We start from the raw sequence: 24,377 nt of genomic DNA on the forward strand, positions 1-24,377 counted from the left end.
CTTAGCATTCACATTTGAGAACAAATGACTCTTCTGTTTCCTTCCCTTCATCTCGTTCTCATCAGCACCTCTTAACGCACTTGCATCGATCACCCCAAGGAGCCTAACAGAAATGTGTGTATGTATGGTAGAGTCGTCATGTTATTGATGGAGCTCATCTTTAAACATCTTGACTCTCATCAACGTATTTTTCCCACATCTTCTTTTCATCAGTCAGTATTCATTACATTTCCGTCAAAGGAAATGTAAAAGAAAGATCAAAAGTGCAAAATGTCCTTCTTTCTTGGTGAACATCTGAAATGTCTTGGCGGATCTTCGAGGTTGAGACCCGTCTTTTCAACGAGTTTCAGAGTTTTTCTGCACAAACTTCTTTCCACTGTTACTCCGACTTCAAACCTTTGCAGTGATATTATATATCACATGAGGATTGCACTTCACAGATAATGAAGTAACTTGACTTGAACTTAACAAAACAGGTTTCACTCTGACTGTGTTTGCGACCAACAAGCAAAGACACTAGGTGTCCATGATTCTCAAAGGCACACATGACTTCAGTGACCTTCACTTGCTTGTAATTTCTAAGGGGAACGTGATCGTATTTCAGTGATAACTAAGTGGAAAATACTTTACTTTCTTGATTTAGTCGTGAACCTTTTAAAATATTTTGAATACTTAAACAAATATGACCTGAAGCCTTTCAGTTCTGAAAAGAAGATGTCATAGCCTTCTGGAAATTGTTAATTTCCCACACTGTATTGCAGGTTGTTAAAGGAGTGTCATGTGTGTGTTAGTGTTCAGTGCGCTCTTACTTTAAAAATAACCTTCGACAGCAGGAGTTGAATATGCATGCCTTTAGCAAATAATGTAACGGCTTTATTAGCCTGGGATTCCTTTCAGAGCAGATGTCACAGAAGTTTATATAATAAAGAAACTGTTAATACTTTTAGATTTTCTGCTGCCAAAACTTAGCAGACTGCACAGATGATGTAGTATAATATCCTGGGAATACGTTTAAAAAACACATTTTCTGTACCCACTAAACCCATTACAGAAAACATAATCTCGCTATAACATTGATCACACATAATTAGAACTTTAAGGCTGAATACGTTCATTAAATGATTATAACAGACCCTTAAAATCAGTTTCAGTTAACTAATGACAGGTGATTTGATTTTAATCAAGCTGTTGTTTTTTGAATTGGCACACAGGGAGTTTTTAATCAGAAACATGTATGCAATGATTGGCCATCTCATTTATCGCACAAATGGATTTATATAGCAGCTATTTGTTATGAGCGCCGATCTAAAGGCTTTTTTCTTGTTTTCAGCCAGACATACACAGATGGCAGGGGACACACTGAGCAGCTAAATACAGCCACAACATGGCAGCTATTTGTAGGAAAAGACATGCTCTGCAGGGGCAGAAAGAGGGGAAGAGACGAGGACAGAGGCTATAGACAGGCACAGTTACAGAAAGACAAAGGGTCGATGTGACAATACCACTTCCTGTTTGGATGACATGTACAATATGTCAGGTCATTTACGGTTATGTTTTGTGCCTTCACATATGCCTGTATGCAGTCAGAACTACAGAAAGTGTGTGTGTGTGTGTGTGTGTGTGTGTGTGTGTGTGTGTGTGTGTGTGTGTGTGTGTGTGTGTGTGTGTGTGTGTGTGTGTGTGTGTGTGTGTGTGTGTGTGTGTGTGTGTGTGTGTGTGTGTGTGTGTGTGTGTGTGTGTGTGTGTGTGTGTGTGTGTGTGTGTGTGTGTGTGTCTACGTGTGACAGGACAGATGGAGGTATGGCCCCAGCTCAGATTACAGTTGACCACAGAGGCAGCTTGGCAAACTCATCTTCAGCATCATTTATTACTGCCCCATACACACACGCACACACACACACACACACACACACACACACACACACACACACACTGTACATAAATGCACTTGCAAACATTAACCTTGTGTGTACAATGCACACACACATGCCCATTGACATGTCAGCTCATGCATCCCCTTTAGCCACACCAAAACACAAGCACACACACACACACACACACACACACACACACACACACACACACACACACACACACACACACACACACACACACACACACACACACACACACATACACATACACACACACACACACACACACACACACACACACACACACACACACACACACACACACACACACACACACACACACAAGTCACATCAGTAATTCATTTTGTGTAGCAGCCTTGTCGATATCCATTTATCCAACAGACCGGTTGAAGGGAGAGAAACGTGCCCCTTGTGTCACACCCCCACTCCCTCCCCCCTCTCTTTCTTACACACATCTACTTTGTTTACTTCACACCTCATATATCACACTCTTCCGATCCCACTTTATTTCATTATCAATAGTTTTAATTTCCCCGCCTCCCACCTTTTTAGGATGTGAACATGTGTCTCTCACAGCAGACCTGCTAGATTAAACAGTGTAGTATAAAATCAGGAATCTGAAGTTAAATTATATTCTCAGTGAGAATGGCATCTTATATTACAGATAGAAAGCCAAAGAGCTAAAGTCAATATGTTTGAAAAATCTTGTTTTTCATTTTTAGACCGTGAACTGTGCAAACTGCAAGCTGTGAATATCTGTACAACAGGCATCAGCATGAAGGATGAAAAAAGACACAGCAAATGATCCGTAGCAAATACTGTAATAATATTGCATGCTTCTCTCACTTTTTACACATTGCAGACCGTATTTTCCCCTCCAATAACAGCATACACTTGTGTGAGTGTTCAAAGGTAGAGAAAAGAAAAGAAATAGCTTAGAAACCTTCCGTCAATTCTCACCTAAAAAAACAAACATGCTGAGTAGCTCATCAGTGACTGCTTTGATTAAAAATACCTTTATTGCCTTTTAACATTTTTCACAGACGTATTTCAGTGAGAAAAACTGCCTTTCATCAATGATACCTTTTTTTGTCAAGCAAAACGTCCTAATTTCTCATCTAACGAGTTCAATATCTTCCAGGCGGCCTTCAGTGAAGTCTGGTTCCACTTTGTGTAGTGGTCTAGAGTATTTAGAGTGTGTATATTCTTACTCATCCATCATCTTGCTCAGCAACATTTCCCTTCACTGGCCACAACCTGGTGGCAAAAACACCCTTTGAAATGTGTCTACATCTGACTAATTGGTCATATGTTAGTATGAAACTACTGGGGACCACCCACTCATCAAAGCATGCACACACTCACACACTGGGACTATTTAGCACTGCTCCCTATCCCCTGCTGCGGTGAGTAATGTTTGTGTTGCCTCTGTTGCTGTACCCTTTAAACATCAGAGCCCCTAGTGTATTTTTGAGGTAGGTTTTCTCAGTTGTTGATACTGCTGAAAAATTGGCTGCCTCAGAACAGCATTATGAAGCTATAGGTTAAAGCCAAGTTTGGCCCAATTTAGAAGTCTCCAAAGGGAAATGTTAGCAAAGAGCCAAGATCCCAATTAGCCCAAGGTGGAAAAGCTCTGAAATGCAGTTAGTTTGAGGCTAAGTGTCAGGTGAAAACAAAGCTCTTGGGGTTGTCTTGTAGCTGGTACTGCGGCTAAGTTTGAATCAGGTTTGAATCTGAACCACGCCCTTTTGCTTAGCCTTTTCCCGTCCACATTAAAGTGAAACATTATACTATTGATAGCCATTATTAATTAGGTAAATTAAATATAGAAAACCAGCCTTGCCCAAAAGTTTGCAAGGTAGCTGTCATGCCACGAGGCAGAGAGGCCAATGCATGAGTGTGCTCATGCATGGAAGATGTCACATGTCCTCACTCCTTCTCACTCCCAATATGTGCTGCTGATTAATGCTGACGTTCCATATGCGGTGAGTCACTTGTCAGGCCTCACATGCCACCAACCCAGGTATGTGTCACCACTTTTGTTCCACTGCCAGATTTTATGCCGGCAGCGCATCTGATTCCCAGAATCCCAGCTTTCACCACTGCTAACTGTTACCACGGCAATGCTGTCGCTATGGGTTACCAACAACCGTGGCCGCCGCGGAACAGTGGGAGACAAAGACAAATCAATCTGCGCTTCTAATCTTCTTTGCATGGAAGACAGGAGCAGACGCAGCGGTGTTGGCAAACCTTGTAGGTAGCTCAGAGGCAATACAAAGTAATAGCACTATGGCTTTTATGGAATAACAGATTAACTGTGACACAAGCTTAAAGAGGAGAGCGGAGAAGGAGGGATCGGTACAGGGAGAAGGGAAGGGGAGCAGAGGTGGCGACTGGAGGGCATGAGAGGTGCAACGAATCAGGTTGAGAAAATTGTGAGGCCAATGGAGCAAGGTTGGTTTGCCATTCATTGCCTCCCTTAATCCATTTTAATTGAAAAGATAAGCAAAGTCATTTTGCTCGATAAACTCCTGCTGTGTCATCAAACACCTGCATCCTCTCCATGCCCTCCATCACTCCCTTATACTTTTTCTCTCTTTACTTTCACACTCATTTTGTCTCCACACCTGGCTGGTATTAAGAATTTGTTTTCACTCTGAATAAATCAAAGTTTAGAACAATTATTGTGCGCTCTTTTTTCTCTGTGGTTTACCCATGCCAGATGTGTGAGGTTTCCACAGGAGACAAAACAATGAGTGCCAGTGATAATCACGGGGAAGGCTTGGAAGAGGATTCATTGCACTTTACTGTTCCTGTCAACATGTCTGCACGGTACACTCCACCCATCTGGTGCTTCACGATTAAACAGACACCAGGATTTTTTTTTCCACTGTTTAATGTACCAGGTCTGGGGGAGAACATGCAGAAAAATAAGAGGGTTTCAAGAGGCAAGATTACGCAGTTAACTGTGAAAAACTTTCTCCAAGTTATCTGGATGAGTTGCTCTGTCGCAGTACTCCAGAGATTCAATAAAAGTGGAAATGTGAGAGACATGCTCTCTCTCCATTCTCTCTCACTCTCTTTCTCAAACACACACACACACACACACACACACACACACACACACACACACACACACACACACACACATGCACTAGTTGCTCTATCCGTGCTGGTATTAGTCTCCTGGTGATCACAGCAGCCTGTTTCTGGTGATTAGTACTACACCCCTGTTGATTGGACAAAACACGGCTGGCTTTAAGCTCTTTGGCCCCCTAAGGCGAATGAACATCCCCACCGTATAAAAGGGATGTGGGGGGGTTTGAAACGCTCAGTATAGAGAGAAGGCAGTACGTGTAAAACCATAGGGGGAAGGCATAATGGGTAACACCAGAGTGCCCTCATTGTGAGCCCCACTGTGCTCACAGCCCTGATTGCCTTGTCTCACAGAATCGGGATATACTCATTAATCTGCACTGATTTGCTTGTTTGTTTATCTGTACTCTGGTGTGTCTTTTCGTGTATTTAAATAGCAAATAAAGCAACTCGAAAAAGTATAGAATACAACCAGAAGAGACAGTCGTGGTAGAGAACAGGGAAATAAACACTCAAACAGAAAAGGGAAGCCAGTAGTTGAAAAGCCTGTCTCTCTGCTCCTGGCTTTTATCACATACATGAGAATAGTATTCCTGCAGTCTGGTGAGTGCACCTTTTACAAGTGCTGGCACATTTCTTGACAGCTTTCTTGACTGTATGGGGGAGTCGCAGTATCCTTTAGGCTCTCTTCTCTTTGGTTCCAGGCATTTTTATACTTAAAACAGTAACATAGATAATTAAGATTTGTGTTTTGTAGCTTCTACCTGCAACATTAAGTTTATTGCCTGATAATCACACTGAATTGCCATTTAGTTTTCACTTTCTGCACTGATATTTGAGATGCAGATGGCGGGAACCAGCAGTTACTACTTTACTAATGGAACTCTTTTACAAGGCCTCACGTTCCCTCAGTGTATCATGATTATATGTTACAGTTACATGGTCAAATCCTATGGTGTGCAACCTGACCTGCTGAACATTATTAGCTGGAGTAGCTTTCTAAAAGGTGGTGAGTAGATGATGAATGATAGTGAGTGAAAGATAATGGGTCGTAGCCTTAAGCATATTTTTTTTATCATCAATCGATTTATATTTATATAGATATATTCACATCGTATACGTATTAAAGTTTAACATCTAAAAATCTATCGTCAACTATAAATATTAAAACATTTTAACAATGAATTGAATTATAAGATTCAGAACTAGTGTGCATTATATATTCTTTATATTTCATTCTAGATAACAAGTTACCAGCATGCTCTCTGCCTTCTTAACATTTGCAAATGTTTGTAGGGTAAAGATTAATGACCAGAAATGCCTCTCTATTATTTATTATATACATAAGCTATACACTAAACTTCTCCATTATGCATAGTGCATTTAAAAAAAACACATCTTATAAATCATTTCAACCTTTGTTGTGCATCCAACCTATTTTCCTTTTCAGTCGGCAGAAGCCAAACATGTCAGTAGTGATGTGTATATGCATGGTCATTGGGGGGGAAATGAACCAGACAACTGAAAAGGAAAAATGCAGACAGGATGAAAACAAACAAACAAACAGAAACAGAAACAGACAGTAAAATGCGGAACGCTGAGAAGCAGGATTAGAGACACACAGAGCAACAGACGGAAGAATATTACGTCATATTTTTTTGGATTATAAGCAAAGCTGGGGTTGCACCCCCGCCCCACCCTCATCAGTATAATTAAGTGTCATTTTGTGAAACACATTCATTAGCTGTGTTATAGGATCTTTAATTAGTGCACAACGGGTTGTTAATCTGATTGGCAGAACGGAAGGGTACTGTAAGCCACACACACACACACACACTTGACTGAACACACACAAGTAGCTACCTGCCTAGACAACTGTTGACCACTTTCCTGGTGTCTGCAAAATGATTTGATGATGATCTTTTTTGTTGCAGATCCGCAGACAAGGAGGCATCCAGCTGCTGGTGGACCTGCTGGACCACAGGATGAGCGAGGTGCACCGTAGCGCCTGCGGAGCCTTGAGGAACCTGGTGTACGGCAAGGCCAACGACGAGAACAAAGTGGCCCTGAAGAACTGCGGGGGGATCCCTGCCTTGGTCCGCCTGCTGAGAAAGACCGGAGATGTGGAAATCAGAGAGCTGGTCACAGGTACGGCAAACATACACCTCACATAACCTGCTATTTTTCAGCAAGACTCTGCTACTGCATTGCCTCGGGAGAGGTTGTAATGGTGTGTGTGTGTGTGTGTGTGTGTGTGTGTGTGTGTGTGTGTGTGTGTGTGTAATGCACCCATTTGTGAATTACAATTTGAGGTCAGGCTACATATACACACACTATTGCACCAAATCTGCATCATTTTAACAGCTAGATGGATTTATATCGATGCCTTTCTTATCCGTTTTGCCAGTTTTTGGTAATTGATTCATCAAATTATATTTACATTTCTTATCTGGTGAATCTACTAGACAACTGCATGACTGATTACTCTTCTGACTTTTATAAGTGGTGTAGATTTGGTAAGACTTTAAAAACTTCAAGATGTAAAACTGCGATAGTGATGACTCATACCTGCTCAGACAAACGGGAGGCATGCACACATTCCAAGCAAGAAAGAAGAGTGATGTTATATCTTGGAGAATTTCTAAATGTAACTCTGAAAGAAGCTTCCTCACAAAAGGTTAATATTCACTGTGAAGAAACCAAGGCTGTTCATCTTCAGCTCCTCAGAACCAAACTGTTTATCATTCAGACTCTCAGGTATAACTTCTGGAAAGAATCTAGCAGAAGCAGAGGGAGGCACTCAACTAGTTTTAAGCATCATTCTTCTTTAGAAGTGTTTGGTTATGCGTCTTCTCTTTTCTAATGTACGTTTTTTTTTTGTGTGGGGGACAGCATAGAATCACAAAAATGTGTGTGTAGCTTCCCTACCAGTATGTGTAGTGTTCTAGAAACACTGGTCAATCCTGATTTAACCTTGAGGCCATGAGCAGAAGAAGTTATTTCACTTCTTCTTCACTTTCACACATAGAGCAAACACCCACACACACACTTAGAGATACGCATGCATACACACTCAGATGAGCAGTACTTATTTTGGAAAAGTGCACACATATCGGTGTAGGCAAAAGATGTAAGGATTACATTTGAACACCCACCCAACAAACATACATTACATTAGTGGATCTAATTTGATCTCCATTTCTGCTGAAATATTGAGCAATATGCCTCCCACTGCCCTTTAGTGCAGCAGCAAACACACACACACACACACACACACACACACACACACACACACACACACACACACACACACACACACACACACACACACACACACACACACACACACACACACACACACACACACACACACACACACACACCACCACCTCAAGCATATGTGTAATCTAAATGTGCAGCTACAGTTCCAGCATGGCACTGCTGCTTCTGCCTCAGGAGAGGTAATAATGATGAACCTCAGTGTGTGTGAGAGTTGTGTGTGTAAAAATGGTGTTTGGGAACATGTGTCACAGGGTTCAGTGTATAAAGGTTAATAATACTGTATGTGATACTAAAATGTAGCAACTCATAATATGTTAGCCTGTCTACCTTTTGAAAGTGGACAAAAGACAGTTCTATTATCCACTATGTTTTCCTTTTTTTGTCATCTTATTTCTCCTCCCTTTTATTATTTCTCCTACTCGTATGTTCTTAAGTTGCTCTCTTCATATGTGTGTCCATATGCATGCTGGCCTTCTTGTGGCTCGATGTCTTGCATCACATTGATCTGGGCGGTATTTACCTGCACTTGTATCGCCGATGTTTCTCGCTCTTTGCTCAGACAAAAGCCCTCTTGGTTGTACCATGTTAGTCCTGAGATAAGAGACACATGTGCATGCTGCTACAAGAAGATTGGACTTTCCCAAAGATAAAGTACAATCATTCTCTTCTGCACACACAGATATAGATTCAAACTGACACACAGAAACACACATGCGCACAAAGAAAACTCAGATAAAGTCAGTGCGGCCCCCTCATGTTCAATTTGACTCCTGACCCCATTTTCCTCAGCCGAACAAAGCTCATCTTCCAGCGCCAACACACACACGCATGCAGGCTCAAACATCCATCCAAGACGCATCTCACCCGCAGGTCACTTGCTCTCTGAGGAGACCCTGGTGGATAACAACAGTGACAGCCAGGGAGGAGTTTTTTTATCTCTGTTTTAACCCCAAAGACAAAATTAAAAAAGGGATAGAATAATAGTGATTAGTAGGCAGGATAAGGGAGATGTGCAGAATGACTGATTCAACTACTGGAGCAAAGATGTAGATAGGAAGGGGAACACCAGATAAAGAAGCAACAATGTGCACCATTAAAATTCACAGAAATAGAATTCAGTGTTGACGCTTACCTGTACGTGTCAGTGATGATAGTCATCACACTTTGCCTTAAGGGACATTCTGGCACCTTAAAGAATATCTTAAAACCCCTAAGACAGTAAAAGATTAAAACTTTGCTTGGAGAGTGTTTGAAGCAGTTTAACAAATTCATAAATTACATTCTGCATCATATTTTGAGCTCTGACATTTATAGATGTATCATTATGCACACAACCTCTCTCTTTCCCTGGCTCTTCCTGTTCCCTGCTGCTGGCTGAGTGAATCAGTGTCATGCATGACTCTCCCCTGTTGTCTCTTTACTCTGATACTTAGCATTGAACTCCACATCGCAATTGCTTTCATGACAGTACAATTCTATTTTCAAGTCTATCTTCATTTGCCTTGCTGGAAGACTCTGCTGGAGCTCTGATTTGCCATTAGAAACTTTTGCATACATATTCAGTAATTCAATTAGGAGTGTATTTAAGTTTTTGCCAGAGTTAGGGGGTCATTATGAAGAAGTGCTTTCTTTTGAATATTAAATGAGCATGTTCTAGTGACAAGCTAAAATACAAATATGGACTTGGCATGCAGGCCAGTGCATTAAATACCATGACAGTGTTTGAAGAAGGGTTCAAAAGCACTATATAATAATGCATTTGCTCCTCTGCATTTGTATGTAGCACAAAGGCATTAGATCTTCTGCCAAATTACATTCCTCTCAGATCTTGACCTTCACTACTAATTGGTGGCTAAATGATTTGAAAGCAATGGCAGTTGGTGTGGTTCATCAGGAGCAGCGGTGCATGCTGAAATGACATCAATAGACACAATCCTCAACGGCTGGGTTTAAAGAAAGTGGTTGTGCTAGAGTCATAACAAATCAGCCTCCTCATTACTGCATCTGTGTTGTCAGCTTCGTCAAAGCCCTTCCCTATTCTCTGTGATTTAAGAATCTGTTTAGGACTGGGGAAATGAGACAGGGCCTAATTTACTTTTTTGGTGACCGGAAAAACCTTCCCTCAACAATTTACCCTATCTCCCCGACGGTTCTGAAGTTTAAATATAGACAAGCTTTATTGGCTTCCTGGGTCTCAGTGTGAGGTAGATAGGACGAAGTCAAGGCTTCCGGGCATGTCAGTCAAAGTCTGGTCGATGCCGAGGCTTTGGGTGTCAATAGGAGATGCTATCCTTTCTCCTGGGCTCACCTTGAGGCAGTGGACCATGGCACAGCCCTGCTGCAGCAGCTGCCTGCTCCCAAATGCTAAGCTGAGGAGCAACTGCTGAGGAAAGTGTTCAGACGTTGAGCATTGGTGCAAACATCTTGAGTTATATGTGCTATCTATTTTACAAACAAATGTACATTTTAGTTAATATCAAACTTCTGATTGATAGTCCATGCATTGCACAACAGTGTTTGAATGACACCACCGAGCTGATGCTGCCAATAACTAACGGACATAGTGAACTCATTCTGCTGCCATATTTTACTGGAAAATTATTCACCTTTCCTTCTGTTCCTTCAAGGCATCAATCACTGCTCCATGTCCAAATGCCCCCATTACTGCAGTATTTGCCAAAGCCATTTTAATGTAAGCCAAAGCTCGTAACCTTCTTTATAAAATGCCTGAGGACAAAGCTCCATCACAGTCATTCCTGTGGGGGGACAGGATGCCCTCACCAGTTTGACTTTTTTCCGACTGCTTGCTGCTATGCTATAAAATTGTTAGTGTCCTGCAGAAATGTCTCTGCCGCATTTTCACTGTGGGAGGCCCTGGTGGGAATAAAACCTCCACTACGTTCATGGACAGTTTACCCAAGATACAGGACCTTACCTCGCGCTGACGAATGTTCCCACAGACTCACTGCAGGACGGGAAGTTGTGTGACTCTGGGGTCAGCATATGTTAACATGCTGTCACCTATAATTTAATCTAAAATCAATATTTCTTTGTTTTATTTTTCGTTTACAGTTTGTTTTTTTTTTACCCACATTAGCTATGGTATTTGTCTTCTTTTCGGCTTTCCTCATTACCGGGCTCTGACCCAGCAGCTAACTAATTCACTTAGAGACACACAGATGAAGGCTGTTTAATAAAACATTGCCACTTGAGGCCTAACAGGTCTCACTCTCATTTATTTATAAATTCATGCAATCATCTCCCCATTTCCCCAAACCTCCTAGCTCTGAGGAAACTGTCCAGTCAAGGGTCTGAGGGGAAACCAGAGGAGGGAGATAGGAAGGAAAAAGCACACACACACATTCACACACACACTCCAGCCTGATGTCATTGTGTGTTCAACACCTGATGGTATACTCTTAAGGACACTGGGCTTAGCGAAGCGTTACAGATCTATGTTTCTAGAGCAGGCAGGCAGGCAGGTGTGTGTGAACTTGTGTGTGTGTGTGTGTGTGTGTGTGTGTGAACTTGTGTGTGTCAACCTTGAATTTGACCAATGTTAGATGGTGGCAGAGAAGATGTCCTTGCCCTAGAAAACACTGAGGAGTCTATTCCTGTGTGTATCCTCCTTTTTAAAAAAAAATCTTTCCTTCATCTCCGTCTGTGAAATAATGACATCATGACCACATCCTCTCAAATCCTTTGTGTTTTCGTGGGTTTTTGTCATGTATGGCCATTTTTCTACAGAAGCCAAAGGAGACATGACAGGTTCTTGTCACCACACGCATCACTGCTTTAACCTGATTGCAATCACACACTGACAACACTTCCCACTTGAGAAGTAAACCGACACAGGAAGAAGGGACAAACAAAGAGACGTTTGAAAGTGAAGTGTTTTGCCCAATATGTCTGCCACCGTGTGTTTGTGGATGATGAAGCATTTACCTTGGTTTGAAAAGAGCCCATGAGAGGAGATGGGATGGAGAGGAAGGAGACAGACTCGAGATGTGAAACAAGAGGCTGATTAGTGAAAGTGAAGGCAAATGTTGCCACGCTCCCCAACAAACACACAATCACACACACACCCATACAGAGTGAGAGCACTTGATTGCTGCCAAACATTATACAAGGTCAGTGCGTTATTATCACCCTCCTCTTCTTGTCCTCCGCTTCTTTCTCATACACACACATACACACACAGATTGTCATGCCTTCAACTATTCCCTTTTTCACACTTTTCATCTCGATGGTTGACACTAGTGCAGTTAACTTTTAGGCATCAAGATTTGCATTGCTGTTAGCGATGTAAAACTGGCAGCAACAGCAGTTAAGCCTAATTAATTTACATATTAAAAATAACACAGCAATGATTTTTCTCTACCTTTATAGTAGAGATCATTTTCCTCTGGTTCTCCTATGCTTGATATGAGTTGACTGAAGTTTCTGTAATATTATTTTCAGTGAATTTCTATGTCTCTAAACCAAAGCATCCCTCTTAAATTGCTATTGTGTAATGATCAGGTCAAATGTCAATTTGAGCTTCGAATCAGCCTTCCTTTGTTCTTTAGGGATTCAGTGTCTTGCTTCTTTTCAGTATTGCTATTGTTCAGATGACAGACGGTATCTTTATTCACTACTGTGCTCTTCCCTGCTACCCTTGTGTTTCATTTGCACTAGCATCTAACCAGACATTAGATGCACAATGTATTGTGGAATGAACAGGACATCTCTCAGCCCGCTGACAGCACATCATGTCTGGAGTTGTGACCCTATTCTATTTGTGTTGTAACTGTGCATGAATGACATCTGTCATCTAGGACCTGCTACATCTGTCTCAGAGACCAGTTCTGTGAAAGATGGTGACCTTTAACACTACATTTTTTAATTCCTCATTTAAAAAGGTGTTGCATGAGTCTTCTCAATCTGTCCCTGTCTCCCTAAACCAGCATACTTGTCCAGCTCTCTTCTTCTCTCATTAGATTTCTATTTCTGAGTCTTTCATGCCTGTCACCGTCTGTTCACACAGTCTTTACTCATTGTTTCTATATCTGTTTTGCAGTACTTGCTCTCTCTGTTGGGGTGACCGGCAGAGACTTTTCAACATATGTTGAATGCAAGAATGCTGTGTGTGTGTGTGTGTGTGTGTGCGCGTGCGCATGTGTGTGTGTGTGTGTGTGTGTGTGTGTGTGTGTGTGTGTGTGTGTGTGTGTGTGTGTGTGTGTGTGTGTGTGTGTGTGTGTGTGTGTGTGTGTGTGTGTGTGTGTGTGTGTGTGTGTGTGTGTGTGTGTGTGTGTGTGTGTGTGTGTGTGTGTGTGTGTGCGCGCGTGCGTCACAGTTGACCAACAAGGCTACCGCTGTCAACCGTCTGCAAAGAGGCATCTGGTATTCCATCTGACAAGAAGAACGAAGTGTGTGTGCGTGCGTGCGTGACTCTTTGTCGCTGTGTCCTTGCTAGTGATTGAAAGTGTCCTGTGTGTATACAAACTTGCATTCCAATTTCTGGATGAATGCATACAGGAGTGCACATAAAATGCTTTTGCTTTCCTGTGTGTGTGTGTGTGTGGTGTAATACTGTAAGTGATGCATTGGGTGAAGTTGGCTCTCCGCCTGGACCAATGGTTCTCCTCAGGTTTGACTAATATGAGGTACATGGTAGAGTCTGATTCCTTAATAAAAGACTGAGAGAGGTTTATGGAACCATGGACACACTATCTGAACTCTAAACAACAACTCAATCAAATGTAACTTAATATTTCCGATTGGTTAAAAAATGACACTTCTTCTCAAACACGCTTTACAAAAACAATGCTGAGTTAAATGACCTTTAAGTGTGTATTTCTTTCTGTGTCTCATGCGCAGGTGTGCTATGGAACCTGTCGTCGTGCGATGCTCTGAAGATGCCGATCATCCAGGACGCCCTGGCCGTGCTGACCAACAGCGTCATCATCCCCCACTCCAACTGGGACTCCTCCCCCAATCACCATGACGATCGCAAGCTCCATCTTCACACCTCGCAGGTGCTGCGCAATGCTACAGGCTGCCTCAGGTAACAGCAGAGCACACACACACACACACACACACACACACACACACACACACACACACACACACACACACACACACAGTTGACAGTAATGTCAAGGGACATTTTGCCTTCCTTCTCTTCTTTAATCTCCCACTCATTCATACCAGTACAGCAACGAGCCATGATCTCTGTGTGTGATTCTGCCTTCTTTGTTTTCTTCTGTTTCTTTGTTGCTCAGATTTTCTGTAATGAGACAGTTCTTTTGTGTGTGATAATGAATGTTCACCGCTGTGTGATTATACATGCATTTATTCACAAACTATACACAATACTCTGCACAGTTTTTTTCCCTATCTCCCTTTCACTCATTCACTCTCTCTCTCTCTCTCTCCCTCACTAACTTGTGCTGGGAGCCATAGCAACAACTCCTCCAATTGTACGAGTTCTTTGTGCGTCAAGAGTTTTTGTTGTCTTGTTGCTGATGAAGTATGTTCGCTTTTTAAAGCTGTAAATAATGAAGGACAACTCACAGTTGTGTAGAGCACTGTGTTTATTCGAGTTGTCAGAGGTCGGTGGAGTTCAAGCATCACTGATCAACACACACAGAGAAACTTTAGCAGTGTGCACACAACAGTTCAGTTTTACTAATAGGATTTTATTTCCTTCAGTGTGTTGAAGTGCTACATCACAGACAAATATCAAGTCTTTGGTTACTCCTACAAAGATGATCGACCATGTTTTAGAAGACATTTGTCTATTTCATCCAAAGAAAGCGTGTGTGCACTCAACTGTTTAAAAGAGTCTACAGTCAGTATAGCGTGAATAGATACACCTTTACCTTGTAGCCACATTAGCTCTTTGTACGGTCAAACACGTCAGTCATCCTTTGGTCATTCCAGAACAGGGGGTCGAATTCAACCTTTTGTGGATTGCTGTGCACAGACACACTACAGATTTCTTTGTCTTGTTTTTACTAGTATGTCCTAAGTACAGAAAAGGAGCTCTTGATCCCACACAACAACATCTGCTCTTCTATGTACAGTACAGACAATACACCAAATCCACTGAGGATTGGAATGTCTTTTTGAAAAAAAACTCCATGTCCACTCGGCCGCCTGTCTTTGAGCTGTGCACACCATCACCCAGCAGCAGCAGCAGCAGCAGCAGCAGCAGCAGCGGCAGCAGCAGCGGCTCTGGATTAGACCTCACCCCGCTCGCTTTGAAGAGCTTCTCTCAAGCTGTTTGCCATGCTTATCTCAAGCTATTGAGTGTCTCTCAGAGGCATTTCAAAGCTATTCTGAAGATGTTTTAAACAGGTTTGGGTATGTTCTCCAATAATGTTGTTTGCAAGGTGCTACATTGTGTGCATGTGTGTGTGCAATCAACATATCAAAGTGAAGGCTCCCAGGTGCTTAGGTAATTGTTCCGTTTGTAATCACTTAAAATATGAATACCTTGCTTGCAAAATAGCGGTCTTTCCAAATTTCCAAAATGTGTAGTTTATAAATATTTAAACCCTTCTAGGTGTGAATGCTTTTCAGGCAGGATTCTCCGGCTGCTGTCTGACAAGTCAAATATAAATCTCCTGCCAGTCAATGAGACACAGATTCAACACTTGCACTATTTTAAATGTTATTTATCTCAACAGTATAGCATTTCAAACGGCATCAAAGCTCTTGCAAATGTCTGTATGTTTTCTGCACTACAATAGTAGGACCAAGAGTCATGCACCACTTTGATATCTATTCTGAGTTGCAGTGCCAGGTGCATTGCTTAGATGCAATTAAATAAGCACTTGGAAGGTAAAATCCAGGCCAGTTTTCTGTTATAAACACCTCTGCCTTTTGTTGTCAGCACTCTAATGGAACAGAACAGGAACTGCCATGGGGCCCGGGGTACAGGACAAGATGATTATACATAATAACTCAATATCACAAACACCTGTATAAATCTAATTCAGTCCACTAATAGCTTTGCAGTTGCAATAAATATTACATCGAAGGGAAAGTTGTAATGTTGTTGAGTGTTGTGCTGGGATGAGTCAGAGATGCAGTCCTGTTATAACTCTCAACACTTTTGCATTGGGGTTTGTCAAGCTGATTGTGGATGGAATGGATTATTGAGAGGATAATCCAACAGGTTATTACCACTGGAGGATCAAACAAACATCAATACAGACAGCTATTGATAAATGAAAGACAGATGTGTCCTTAAAGTGAATGTTACTGTCCAAAAATCAAACTGATGTGTTCTTAATGTTGGGTAAACTCATTAATTTTGCTAGACCATACATATAATTAACAGTATTTTAAATAATCCTCAAAATAGTTATCAATAGTGAGTGTCGATCATGACACCAGAAAGTCAAAATCAAAAGTGTTAGTTCACCCGATACACTTATTCCCGTCTAAGCCCTTTTGATATGCAGATAGGGAAGAGTTTGCTTTTGAGCTTTTCCAGTTTTTCAAATGACACTTTTCAATTATTTACCTGTCAAAACTAAATTTAACTCCACTGAAGTGTCACTGTCAAACTCTTGAAATGAAATCTCATCATCTGCCTGGATAGATACCAGTAGGGGTAACTTTTTGAAGTAATATGTTTAATGTTGTGCAAGAGAAGACTGCAAATCCTAGGTTTTGCAAATATTTGTTTAACACGGAAATGTGAACATTGTTGATGTTTATTATATTTGTTTGTGTATCTCAAAGCCTCAAAGTTTTAAGACTAAATAATCAGTTTTTTGCCGGTGACGTGCAGACTTTCAACTGTTATATCAAAAGCATTATATCCTCACACACTAAGCAGTTTATAAGACTGTGTGTGTGTGTGTGTGTGTGTGTGTGTGTGTGTGTGTGTGTACCTGGAGATGTAGGGGAAAGATAAATGATGCTGTCAGTGCTCTGCTCCACAGTGTGAAGCTACAGATCAAATTGTAAAAGCTGTTAGAGGAGAGGAAGGCCAGGAGGAGAAGATTAGAGGAGAAGAAAGTTGGAAAGATAAAAACCGAGAGAATGAAGACGTGGTGAACAACGAGAGGCCGAGACTAACAGGATCTCAGAAAACGTAGCGGAGACACAGAGAGTAATGAAGGTGTTTCTGCCACTCTCCAGGGTTGTTTTCTATCTCACTGTCTGTTGTGGGGGGGTTAAAGTGACACCAGGCCACAGTGTTCAGGTCCCAGTGTGCCTCAGCTCAATTTCAGACCTCTAACCTCCTCCATTATCCCGGTGCTGTGTCTGTTAGTGTGTCTATCATTCATCAGTGTGTACATGCCACTGTGAACACTGGTGTACCTCGTTAACACGTCATTATAGGTGTAGATATCCAGCAAATAAGTTAGACCTTTACCAGCTGTAAGGAAATTAATGCATTCGTAATAATAGTGCAGTGATTTTAATTTAGATTATTCGGAAAATGGCCGTTAAGAATAAACTTTACTTTTGGTATTTTAAAATACATTTGATGCAAATACTTCTGTATTTTTAGTGCTACTTTTATTTACTTGTAATAAACTCATTCTCATAAGTAGCTATATTACTTTTATTTAAGTCAATTATCTGAGTACTTCTCACATCCCTCTGTTCGCGTGTGTGTTCATATGCAAGCACACGTTTCCCTGCCTAGAGAAGCAAAGGCGATAAAATGAATCAATCTCAGAATTTGCAGACGGCGAAGAGGGAGTTGCATATGGTAATGGGAATGAACCAGTGTCAGGGCATCAGGTGTTTCAAATACGGGGTGTGTGTTAGTGTGTGATGTCATTTATGTGTGTTAGTATGTGTGATTATATAGAACGTGGGCCAAGCAGCTAATGATGCTGATGGACCCATATGCTGTCTAATCGGGGGGTGGGCATTTAGGGCCCCTCCCTATTCACACTGTTGCCCACACACACACACACACACACACACACACACACACACACACACACACACACACACACACACACACACACAGTGTTATCAGGCCAGACACATGGTCTCCTGTTAAGGGGTTTCTATAGCCTCCATTCAGTGGCTGTTTACCTCCCTGCAGGTTGTTGGTTTACAGCCAATCTGATGTCTCTATACACTGTTGGTGTGTGTGTGTGTGTGTGTGTGTGTGTGTGTGTGTGTGTTTATCTGTTCTGTGCTTATCAGGATCATAAACACTTACAGTTTGCTTCCCTTCACACACCCAAAATGGAGTGATGGATGAATCAACAATAAGTAGTACTCATCACTAGTCACAAATATATTTGTCCATATTTGTAGTCTTGACGTTAATAGTTTGTTTGTCTGTTGATTACCCTCTGCTGCCTCAAATGGTCAGATACTTGTACAGAGTGACCACTCACCAGCTGTTGGAGACAAAGTCACTCGGTGGTCATTTGTTCCTTGAGCTACATTAGAGAGCCATCTGTCTGAGATTCACTCATGTTCACTCTCTCCCGTACATGTTGCATGAATCCTCAAACAAGTACAGCTGCACAGAGTGACTAGCGTGTGATCTGCTCAGTGACTCTCAACTGATTTCTTCAGGTACACCGTACCCTGGAGAGGAAAATCCATGTGGGATGAACAATATATAACCTGTCTGGTATCTTTTAAACAGTGCAATTGGTGGAAAAACATTGCCAACTGTGACCGTGCTTTAATGACTGTAAAGCCAGCTCCTGCATTCACCAGGAAGCTTGTTAGTGAGCTTGTTCAGAACTTTCTGTTGTTGTTCACCATGTATTAATGTTTGGACTGGGATTACTGTGAATCACAAATCAGGCTACTAGACCATCTGACAATGTGATTCAGAAAGTTTCTGTTCTTTAGAGATAGATTCCCTAAAAAACGAGATTAAATAATGAGTGAAAATATTTGTGAGTTTAACCAGCTGACTCCCGATGGATGTGACTCATGTGTGAGGTCATGTTTTCTTCTATTTCTACGACAGTGTAGGGAGTTTGGGTAATGGCTTTTGCTCATTTGCACCGGCAACAACGGCCCTCCTGTTATTTATCTGCAGCTAAGTTAACAACTTTTAAATTCTGAATAGGATGCTTAATCATGTTCTGTGTCTTTTTGCTCAGTAGGTAATTATTTAACGAGGCAGGCTAATGAGTTAGGCTGGATTAATGAAGAGTGACATCAGATGAAGTGTAAGCCTGTAATGGACTCATTAAATAGTAGAGATTACCGGTTAAATTTAAGGACACCGTCATTCACACACACACCTACGCACACACGCCCTCTCAAGTGTTTTTGTTGTTCATGCACAGACTCACTGCTTAAAATGTCACCATCCATCCTCATCCTTCATTTGCTTATGAAATATGCCGTTTGATCTGCTCTCTCTCTCTCTCCATATCTCTCTGCGAGCGATAACCATATGCTCGGATTATGTTTCCAGGGTCCATAAATCCCTTATGTTAGAGTGAGGAAGCTGACTCAAACAAACAAGCTAGCAATATATAAATATCTTTTGAAGCAACACAGCGAGATGTGAGGATACCTGAGAACACATTACACTCGGAAAAAAAGTTTGCAGGCTATTTTCTGCACAAGAAATCCTGGACTGTGTGTGTTTGTCAGTAACTAGCACAGAAGGAGAGGCGTGTTGTCGAAAGGCACAATATTTCATGCTTCATTACAGAACCACTAGACCAACAGGCACACACACAGATACAGACACAGGCACATCCACACCCGTTCTCACTATACACACACACACACACACACACTCATGGCAATGTTCATCTCTGTGGGGCAGTGTCCACAGAAAAAAGCAGAAACTGGAATAGCGGACATGACATAATACGAGAACATTTACCGAATATTTTAATGTCTAGGTTTTTAAAAGATTGCACATGAATAAGCTTGGAATGTCAGTAACTAATGCACTGTAGGGACCTTGAGTCTTTTGTGAGTAAATAGACATCTTTGGAGATGTATTTTATGCTACCTTTGCTATGTGCCACATTGTGTCTTAGACCTTGGAGCATAACACGTATTGAGACTTTCTTTCTATTTAATAAACATCTTCGCTCAGTGCTGTTTAGCAAGGCCATGAATGAAATCACTCAACTTTCTTTCCTTTCTTTCAACTGATTGCATTAATGCACAATTCACATGGATGTCAATGGTCTAGTTTTCTAGCTTTAAGTCTGAAAAACAAAACGTAGTGTGTTGAATAAAATTAGGGACAGTAATAAGACATGCAGTTGCAGAATCACGCTTCTATATCACGTGGTCTGAGAGATTCAAAGCCAATTTTTCAACAAAGATTGACTAAATGAAAAACTGAGCTTGCATGAAACTGTCTGCTTAGTCTAATAAAATATTAAATGAAAATCTGATTTGGAAGGCCTTACAACTGCTCCCGTGTGTCTTTATGTATACACAGATAGAGAAAACAGAATGTAATGCATTCTTTAGTCAAGGCTCTGTGTGCAAACGTTGGAGATTTACCCTACAGAAACAATCAGTGAAAGTTCCTTAAAGTCTCATTTATTTTTCAAGTTCTTGTTCAGTCTATATACAAAGGAAGCAAGGCTCATTCTGTCTCCTAACGTTTCCAGGTCCCGGGAATCAGACAAAAAAACTTTATGGGAAGCTCAGCATGTTTAAGGCGAAGCGTTAGATAAATACCCCCCACTCTCTTTCTCACCCACCCACCTCCTGTCTTTGGTACTTAAACATCAGTCAAGGTGAAGTGTTTTCACTGAGGAATCTTTCTCTGTTAAGCGGGATTCGCATCGTGTGCTTGTTTGCCCATTAGCATTCAAGGCGGGTGAACATGACTTGACCTTCTCTCAAAGTTTTAATTGAGTTGCTGTGTCTTCCCCTCTCTGGCTCGTTTCTCTCTTTCTCATCAGTACAATAAATGATTGACCTCATGGAGTGGAGTGGTGGAACAGCGGTGATCTCTTTATAATGCCAATGTGATGGATGATCTTATTCATTCATACCATAACGTCGTCTCCTCGTTCACACCTCCATTGTCTGCCTCGTCTGTTTCTCTGTTTTTCTGACATTTCACCTTTTAAGAGAGCTGTTTAAACTGCTGAGCACACTTCAGTAATTGGTGTGTTAATTCCTTTGATTACTTGTTCTCTGTTATACCAGATGTCTGCACCTATATCCCTCCTGAATAAGTTGGCATATGGCATATAAATATAGAAATATCAATGCCAGGGCTGTATATTCACACAGTTCTTTACACCTAAAGGTCGTAATGGATTGGTATAATGACATGTTTGCAAACTTTGCCCACTTATTCTAACTTACTCATATGGTACCTCTTCTTTTGTTGCCTTATGTTTTGGTTCTAATAATTTACTCTAAGACTACAAACTAATGGACAAGTAGTGTAGTTTAACAAGTAGACATCATCCAAACCCAAAGTATAATTGGGTCCCTGGGTAAAACATGTCTCATATTCCATTTAAAGCAGAAAAGAAATGAATACTGAGGCAGCCAATAGTTGTCTTCTCATGATCTCTGCAACAGTTGTAGCCCTTCATTATGGCCACCAGGAGATGTACCGTCTAATAACCTCATCCACTGAAGTGCACCTGCCTCACCTGAGCAATGTATTCCCATCACCACCACCATCACTTCACTAATGGGGACAATATTGTGTCATAAACAGTTTAGAGGACGCCGCTCCTCCATTGGGATTAAGAACAGAATTGACAAGAATTGATGAAGCACATCAACTTAGCTGAGGAAATATATTGAGTGAGTTGTGACGGTGTATAAAGACACACAGAATGTGACTTTATGCCTCTTATATTGATTTCCCTAAAGTCTGTCTACAGCACGATACACACTCTATGCTCACGTAGACATATTTCTTGCCTCTGTTTCAGTGATGCCTATTTTTGAGCTGCGATTGAACGAGTTTATAAAGCTGTCTTTGAAAATTAACTTGAGGATCTTCTAAGACTTAAAGCTGTCTGTGAAGTAGCCTGTGATTTCAGTAAAAACCTGTCTGTGGTTTTATTCAGGCAGCACAAACACACATTAATTAAAAAGATGATCCCCTTTCTCTGGCATGCCTCTTTTCCTCTCATTTATACAGGTAGGAAATGTTCATAACTGCATATTTTATTGACCATGCTTACTAGTTCTAGTATGTGTTAATGTGTAAGTAATTCCTAATGAATTTACATTAATCATACAGATTTATAATTGAGTCAATCACTGCAGTGTAAGCGTTGTTATGCTCTGGTCAATGGATAATAAATCATGTGATATTTGAGATACATGAACATTTAGCTGTGTCTGTCTTTGTTTTGTTGTAGGAAATTAAATCCCATATTCAATCTATCTCTACACACCTCAGTTTCATATGTATTATATTGACACAGGAAAATGAGTCAATGTCTGGGCCTGAGTCAGTCTCAGCTCTTTGTTGAAACCCAAACAAAACCCACCCACCTGTACCTTCAGTTCAATTAAAAGGATCTTCCTCACTGAAGTGCATTATATTGGCACAATACAATATTGTGAAAGCAGCGTTGGTGTTTGTGTTGGCTGTGAAGTTCATGATCCAACTGTCTGACTAAAGCTTGTTTTGGATTTTTCCTCTGTCTTTTTTGGAACTCTAGACAAGTGCTTTAAATTGAAGCGAGCCTTCAGGGGCATAGATTGAGATCCATCCAGAATTGTAATGTTCCAGTTTCAATTGTTTAGTTTAGGGAGAGCTGCCAGTGTTCCCCGGTATTGTCTTTCTACACTTCTCGATACCAGCTTTCTTTTTGTCTTTCATCTCTCTTATCTTCACTCCTCACTAACTCTCTTTTCTTTGCCTATTAGTTTTTTCTCTTTCTGTTTGGCCAACACACAAACACACACATTCTGACCAGTGTTACTTTGTGTGTGTGTGTGTGTGTGTGTGTGTGTGTGTGCGTGTGCGTTGCAGGAATGTAAGCTCTGCAGGTGAAGAGGCGAGACGAAGGATGAGGGAGTGTGACGGCCTGACAGATGCTCTGCTTTACGTCATCCAGACATCTCTGGGCAGCAGCGAGATCGACAGCAAGGTGTGTGTGTGTGTGTGTGTGTTTTCCTGGACATCTTGGCTTGTGGTTTTATGACGTATTTGACTGTGACTGCATAAATTCATCCATTTTCTTGTCTGTCTTTCCACTTCCACCCATTCTGCACTGTAATAAAAGACTATCATAGAGTAAATGTGTATTTTCTCATAAATCGTGAGTCTTTGCTGCAAGAGAGAACGTTGTCTCCTTCTCTCACTTGTAGACACACGCTTATCGTGCATCAGAGTAGGTGAGAACTTAAAAGAACAACCACGACTGAACGTTCTTTCACTGGCAGCAGGCCCGAGGAAGACGAGTTTTTGTTTTCAACTCTTAGTTCATCAACATGTTTTATTTATGGCAAATGAAACCTCTCAAATCAAAGTGTTGCAGCACTTCTTGCTGCCAAATTAGCTCTGCCGCCAGCATCCAAAGTTGAGCGGGTTTATGTTGCCGTACTGATTTTCATTGTGAGCATGTTGGCGTGGAGTGTATATGTGTGTGTTTGTGACACAGTGCGGGGGCCAGTCAATACTATGTACACTGTGTTATGGATGGCTGACTTCTCAAGGTCCCAGTCTCCCAGCCTCTCTAAATGGCCATCCTTAATCACTGCTTAACCGCCAGCCCCTCTTCACCATCTGACTGCAGTCACCAGAGGAGTACTGTTGTCGCCACGGTAACAAAGACTGATTGGCAGGTGCACCAGTACGTGGTCACTTCTGAAACAGCTCTGCACATTAGCCGTGTGCTCATTTTGTACTGACTTCAATCAACAGAAAAGCCCCTAGAAGCTCCACCAGCTCCTCTTTAGTAATATGTTGTGCAGATATTGCTAGAAAACACCAGCTGAGTTTGTTTAGGCAAGTTTGGCTTGTGATTAAGTTACTTTATACCTGATTATCTGCCAGTTTATGTGCCCATATTCTTCCTGAGTCAGTTTGGTCTCAGTGAGTGCTTCACATAAAATCCCTTCACCAGCACTCGCAGGTTTCTCCACGTTTCACATTTTGATCATCGAGACAGTCTCGGCTCTTTCCTCTTTGCCTTTCATGTTCACAGA

At 41.4% G+C, this 24,377-nt stretch overlaps 1 protein-coding gene across 1 annotated transcript in view; it reads left to right on the forward strand.

Annotated features, from left to right (window-relative positions):
- The window catches only part of ctnnd2a (catenin (cadherin-associated protein), delta 2a), a 190,715-nt gene that overhangs the window by 129,865 nt on the left and 36,473 nt on the right, over positions 1 to 24,377 (forward strand). The window contains exons 14-16 of the mRNA XM_063912108.1: positions 6,926 to 7,139; positions 14,133 to 14,319; positions 23,200 to 23,317. Of these exons, the coding sequence (XP_063768178.1) occupies positions 6,926 to 7,139; positions 14,133 to 14,319; positions 23,200 to 23,317 (519 nt within the window). The remainder of the gene's footprint in view (positions 1 to 6,925; positions 7,140 to 14,132; positions 14,320 to 23,199; positions 23,318 to 24,377) is intronic.

This window comes from Eleginops maclovinus, chromosome 21 (genome assembly GCF_036324505.1).
Source record: "Eleginops maclovinus isolate JMC-PN-2008 ecotype Puerto Natales chromosome 21, JC_Emac_rtc_rv5, whole genome shotgun sequence".
Lineage (NCBI taxonomy): Eukaryota > Metazoa > Chordata > Actinopteri > Perciformes > Eleginopidae > Eleginops > Eleginops maclovinus.